The 6,941-nt window shown below is 39.2% G+C and overlaps 1 protein-coding gene across 1 annotated transcript in view; it reads left to right on the plus strand.

The window, feature by feature from the left end:
* The window catches only part of TNFSF13B (TNF superfamily member 13b), a 38,843-nt gene that overhangs the window by 28,304 nt on the left and 3,598 nt on the right, over window positions 1-6,941 (plus strand). The window contains exons 4-5 of the mRNA XM_023513104.1: window positions 6,532-6,644; window positions 6,733-6,883. Of these exons, the coding sequence (XP_023368872.1) occupies window positions 6,532-6,644; window positions 6,733-6,883 (264 nt within the window). The remainder of the gene's footprint in view (window positions 1-6,531; window positions 6,645-6,732; window positions 6,884-6,941) is intronic.

The following is a 6,941-nucleotide window of genomic DNA, read 5'->3' on the forward strand; positions in this document are numbered from 1 at the left end:
CCTCTGCCTCCCAAGTAGCTGGGACCACAGGCACCCGCCACAACGCCTGACCATTTTTTGGTTGCAGCCGTCATTGTTGTTTGGTGGGTCCGGGCTGGGGATTCGAACCCGCCACCTTAGGTGTACATGGCTGGCGCCTTAGCCGGTTGAGCTATAGGCGCGGAGCCTAGAGGTTTTTCAAAAGAAGGTAGACAAAAACATGAAAGAAAATACTCAACGTCAGTAATCATCATGGAAATGCAAATTAAAACCACAAGGGGATGTCACGTTACACCTCTTAGAATGGCTTTTATTAAAAAGTTGAAAAACAATAGATGCTGGTGCAGATGCAGAGAGAAAGAAGTGATTTTACAGTTGTTGGGACTCTGAATTACTACAACCCCTATGGAAAACAGTATGGAGATTTCTCAAAGAATTAAAAGTAGAACAGTAGAACACTCAATTCCGCAATCCCACTACCAGGTATCTACCCAAGGGAAAGATGTAATTTTTTTTCAAAAAGATACCTGCACTGGATGGAGCCTGTAGCTCAAGGAGTAGGACGCTGGCCCCACATACTGACAGTGGTGGGTTCAAGCCCAGCCCTGGCCAAAAAAAAAAAAAAAGATACTTGCCCTTAAATGTTTATTGTACCACAATTCACAACTGCAAAGACGTGGAATCAGTTCATGTGCCCATCAGTTTAATGAGCAGATTAATAAAATGTACTGTATATATATGTGCGTGTTATATATGTGTATATACACATATCATGGATTACTACTATGTCATAGAAAAGGTTGGAATAATGCCTTTTGGAGCAATTTGGAAGAAACTGGAGACAATTATCCTAAACAAACTATTTAAAGGATGGAGCAGATAGACAATACTGCATGTATAAATATTTAGGAGAAAATTTCCTGTTTAGCAAGTAGAATAAAAAATATTAATGGAAGATGTCTGATTTTCTATAAAACTTTGTTATCATAAAAGCTTATCTACAACTCTTTCATATACATCAGAAGAATGAAGATCTGCTCTTTGAAGGACCATGAAAATATATGGAAATTATGTTCACATATTAATGCTGATATTATTTGTCTTTAGTTTCACATGTTAATGTTTATATTGATTTTGTTAAAGTTTTGAAAACAGTTAAATACACCAAATATTTAAAACTGAATGAAGCTGGAAAGTTCAAACATTTTATTTGAAGGTACATCTTTATTTTAGCTGTTGATGTACAGTAATAATGATTAATACTCTTGAAGTTTACTTCAAATTCTTAAATATCTGCTGTTAGGAGGACTACATGGTAGTTTAGAAAAGCACTCTACAGAGTAGCTATTAATGTATATTTTCATATTTGCATTTATTTGTATTCTATCATGCCAAAAATCTAGGCAAGTTTTAAGATGTAGAAATGTTACAATATTTATACTTATGTTTGTAATTTAGTTTTTAATTTTTTGTTTAGCTTCTTTTCTTAAAGGATGCAGAAATCATTCATTAGCACATGTTTATTGAGCACATACTATGTGCTAAGCTTCAGTCTTGGCATTTGAGTATAGAGCTACGTAACAGTTTTTTTTTTAATTTCAGGTTATGGTGAGGGTACAAATAACCATGTCACAGTATTTGAATTTGTTAGGTGGAGTCCCTCTTGCAGTTGTGTCCTGCATTCAGAAAGTGTTCTATATACCAGTACATTCTGTACACCATTAAGTGGGAGCACCCCAAACTGCCCTTCCCTTCTCCCCATCCTTGCTCCTCCAAACTTGAATTGAAACGAGTTTTTCTCCTATGTGGGCATGAATTAGATCATCTATTCATTTTATATTAGTACCAAGTATATTGGATATTTAGTTTTCCATTTTTATGATACTTTACTGAGAAGAATGTATTCCAACTCCATCCAGGTTCATACAAAAGATGTAACGTCTCCATCTCTTTCAGTGGCTGAATAGTATTCCATGATATGCATATACCAGTTTGTTAATCCATTCCTGACTTGATGGCATTTAAGTTGTTTCCACATGTTGGCAATTGTAAGTTGAGCTGTGGTCAACAATCTAGTGCAAATATCTTTATGACAATTTTTTTTTTTTTTTTCTGGGTAGATGCCTAGTAGTGGGATTGCAGGATCAAACGGGAGGTCTCATTTGAGTTCCTTGAGGATTCTCCATACTTTGTTCCCAAAGAGGCTGAATTAGTTTGCAGTCCCACCAACAGTGTAAAAGTGTTCCCCTCTCTCCAGATCTGCACCAGCATATGTAATTTGGGGACTTTGTGATATGGGCTATTCTCATTGGGGTTAAGTTATGTCTCAGGGTGGTTTTCATTTGCATTTCTGTGGCGATTAAGGATGACGAGCATTTTTCATATGTCTGTTAGTCATTCTGTAACAATTTTTTTAACCGTATGGAGTATACCTTGTGTTTGTGTATGCACCTGTGTGGACCTGTGCGTGCATGGATGTGTGTACAGAGTGTTGGAGGAATAGATAGAAAATAAAAACAAGGAAACATGTATTCTGTCACTTTAATAAGAGGATTGACAGAAAGAATTGATATAATACCAAAAGAAAATGTCAAGATAAGAATACAGACCTAACAGCTACTTGGTTTTCTTTCTTTGCTAAAATACAGCAGTGAAATTTAGTAAGAACTGAGTCATTAATTTTATAGACATAAATACAGTGGAAAGATGTAAGAAATCAATTTGAATTGTTGCAAAAAATTTTAGTGAATTAAAATGTTTCGCTAGAATATAAATAAGCAGTCTTGATTGTGTGTGTTTTACTTCAGTTTAAGAGTATACACGGGGTTTCCTTTACCAGAATTTCAGTAACTGTAGTAAAATTATTTTTAAAAAACCAACTAAATACTTGTGATTAATTGCCATAGTACATGGTTATTTCAAATTATTTTATGTCTATGCTTGAGTTAGTTAATTTTAAAAGTATTTGTCACATGTCTACTCTGGACCAATCATCATGCCAAGCCCTGGAAAGAAGCAAGGAATCAAACACAACAGCCTTTCAGCTCCAAAGAGGTCAGAATCTAAAATGTGTAGTGTTATTTTTTATAAAGCTCTCTTTGTTCTAAGTAGTAAATGATTATCATTAAACCATGAAAGCACTTGCCTCCAAAGTCAATAGTTAGTATTTTACAATAATGAAAATCATTATATCAATTCTCCCTCATTTTCTCAGCACTCTAAAAATCTACTTTGAGTCCATGATACCATTTAAGCAAAATTAAAAACTATTTTCTTGCAATCTTTCCACTGTTTTATTACTATGTATAATCTTTTTACTGAAATTATATCACATGAAGATAGGTGAGGATGATTTTGCCTTTGTTATTTGTAATCAGGTCATTTTGTTGTTGTTGTTCATTTGGTATTATTATCCAGTATGGTGCCTGGGTTTTTATTTAAGGGAAATGTTCCTTAGAGCCCTTCTTTGGGAAAAGCAGGTTAGACTGGCCCTGGGTCAGGGGCACATTCAGGCTCCATGAGAGCCAGTGAAGAAGGTGGCTCCTGGGAGTGAGCAGGGGCACACACAGGAGGGTTTGCCAACAAGACCCTGAGATCTCTTTCTGCCTCGCTCAGCCCCTTTCCTCCCTCCCAAACTCCTACTTCCTCCCTCTCTCCATGGCAAATTTCCTACCTCTGTCTGTGTGAATTAAAGGGCTGCCGAAGGGAACTGTTCACTTTAACTTGAATTTTCAGTATAATCTGTCTTGTTTTTATCAATTAGGGCTCTCAAATCCTTAGAAATACACAGAAATCGAGGTTTATATTTTGTCTTTTCCTCTTCAGAATCTTATTTGGTGTGATAATTGAAATCAGTACAGCTTTTAGGGAAAATAGTATGGAATTTCCTCAAAAAATTAAAGTAAGGCGGGTAAGGGATGAAGAAATTCCCTGTGGGGTACAACGCCCACTGATCAGGTGATGGGTGTACTGAAAGCCCAGACTTCACCACTACATAAAAAACACACATGATGGAACGCAACGTGTACACTTATAACTACCAAAATAAAAAAGGAGAAAAAAGTAAAAATAAAATACAATATGACCTGGCAATCCCACTATTCGGTATCTATAAAAGGAACTGAACATCTTCCCACCCAAGGGCTAGCCAGGGCCAACCCTCTGAGTTCTAACATCAGCCAAATCAGACGCATCCAGGGTGGTCTGGCCCCAGATGCAGTATCTGTACTTCAATCCTTACTGTAGCACTATTCACAGTACCCAAGATGCTGAATCAGTCTAAAGGCCCATTGACAGATGAATAGAGAAGGAAAATGTGCATTATACACAGTGGGATATGATTCAGCTATAAAAAAGTAAATGCTGTTCTTTACAACAACATGAATGAACTTGAAGGGCAGTGTGTCAAGTGGAATAAGCCAGGCACAGAAAAACAGATACTGCATGATTTCAGTCATGTGTGGAATATAAAAAAAAAAAAAGCTGAACTTGTAGAAGTAAAGAGAATGGTGGTGGTCAGATGTGGTGGCTCACACCTGTAATCCTAGTACTCTGGGAGGCTGACGGGTGGATTGCTTGAGCTCATGAGTTTGAGACCAGCCTGAGCAAAAAGTTAAGACCTTGTCTCTACTAAAATAGAAAAGGTAAAGCAAGAGGATCTCTTGAGCCCACGAGTTGGAGTTTGCTGTGAGCTATGACACCATGGCACTGTCCAGGGTGATAGTTTGAGACTCTGTCTCGAGAAAAAAAAAGAAAAGAGAGAGAGAATGGTGGTTACCAGGGGCTAGGGAGGTGGTGGTGGATAGGGTTGGGGAGATGTTGGTCAAAGATGACAGAATTTCAGTTAGACGGAAGAACTCAGTTTAAGAGATCTGTTATATAATATGGTGATGACAGTTAAAAATAATGTTTTATATTCTTGAAAAATGCTAAGAAAGTAGGTATTAAGTATCTTCACCCCCAAATAACAGCATATGGAGTAATATATATGACAATTAGCCTGAGTTAGCCATTCCACAATGCATACAGATTTCAAAACAGCATGCCATACATGTATACAAGTTTATCTGTCAGATTAAAAAATAAAATTTAAAAAGAATTTTATTTGGAAAAAGTTCAAATGTGATCAGTTTTCTCTGGACACCCTCTGCAGGAGACTCCTACACTTGACAGTCAAACTTCTGGGATGCAAGAACACTGGCAGCTCCCACATCACAGTGTGCTCCCGAGGGAAATCACGGGAGAAAGTTTTACTTAATCTCAGTTCTGGGAAAAGTTATTCTTTGAATTCTGGCACATTGTCTTTTTTGGACTCTTAATTGATTTTGTTTTCCTTTTTGTTATGATGAGGGTGAAATTTGGAGATATGTGTGGCCCACCATTACCAATTATTTTTAATATAATTTTGGACAAACTACCACAGCTTTAGTTTATTATTCTATCCTAAATTACCATTTCCCTCATCTTCTAGTCACTGATCATTTTATTGCTACTCCCCAAATTTCCCAGCCCCTCGCCTTAGGCTCACCCTGGTGTCTGATGTCTACGTCGCATAGGCAGGGGGCTCAAGCAGGAGTTCACAAGTAGGAGAGGGGTGCTTCTACTCCCTGGGTGTTAAAACCCACCAGCACCAGCCCATGATCCCAGCTCGGTGATCAGGTCCCTCTGGCTGGTCCCTTAGGGCTCAACCTGGTCTCTGATGTTTACATCGCATAGGCAGGGGGCTCAAGCAGGAGTTCACAGGAGAGGGGTGCTTCTACTCCCTGGGTGTTGAAACCCACCAGCACCAGCCCATGATCCCAGCTCGGTGATCAGGTCCCTCTGGCCGGCTCGCCCTGTGGTTGCTGTTTTCTCTGCCCCTTTCATCCCACCCCTCAGCACCAGAACTCACCTGTTACTCCCCAAGAGATAGTTGAGAAATAATGGAGGAGAATTATCAACGAACTGAACAGAAAACGTGTAAACCAGGAATCACAGGCTGTTGTTACAGAGACCTTGGGCATATCTTCTCCCTTCCTGGGGCTCTGCTCCCACACCAGTCTGTGTTGGGGTTAGGAGACTTGCCACCTCGAGTGCCCTTGGCTAAGGTATTCACAGACTCCTCTGTCCTCTCAGAACCAGGAGTGCACCATTCAGAGAATTTTATCTGCTCTTGGCTCCGTTACTCTCCCATCCAGACCAGCCTTTCTTAAATAGCTGAAACACAGAACGTGAAGGAGAAACCCAGACGTTCCTATAAAGTGTTTGCTCTCACGCCTCTGCATCTGCTAGCTGCTCAGGTTAATATTTGAGTGGCATTAAGAAGCCAATGTAGTACTGTAATTCGTCTTTTTTTTGAGACAGAATTTCAATGTGTCGCCCTGGGGAGAGTGCCGTGACCTGTGATGCCAAGGTCTCCCAAGTAGCTGGCTCTACAGAATTTGTCTTATTTTTAACTTATCTTTTAAAGGTGAAATGCCCTTCTAAGTTTCACCCGCACCTATTTCAGCCCCTAAGTGGATGTGCAGACTGCTGCCCGTGGTTCTTCTCTCATCAGCGCTTCTCTTCTCGCAGGAGCTTACACATTTGTTCCTTGGCTTCTCAGCTTTAAGAGAGGAAGTGCCCTAGAAGAAAGAGAGAATAAAATATTGGTCAAGGAAACTGGCTACTTTTTTATATATGGGCAGGTAGGTGCAAACCCCGATTCTGCTTTCTGTGTCCAACGCCTCCCATTTTGTGCTCATGTCTGACGAAGATTTTTGGTTTGTTTCTCAGGTTTTATACACCGATAACACCTTTGCCATGGGACATCTAATACAGAGGAAAAAAGTCCATGTCTTTGGGGATGAATTGAGTCTGGTGACTTTATTCCGATGTATTCAAAATATGCCTGAAACTCTACCCAATAATTCCTGTTACTCAGCTGGTAAATAAGATACTCAGACCTGCTTACTGTGGAATGGAGGTAGTTTGATAAGAAATCC

This window comes from Otolemur garnettii, unplaced genomic scaffold, assembly GCF_000181295.1.
Source record: "Otolemur garnettii isolate 467f Iridium unplaced genomic scaffold, OtoGar3 scaffold00034, whole genome shotgun sequence".
Classification (NCBI taxonomy): Eukaryota; Metazoa; Chordata; class Mammalia; order Primates; family Galagidae; genus Otolemur; species Otolemur garnettii.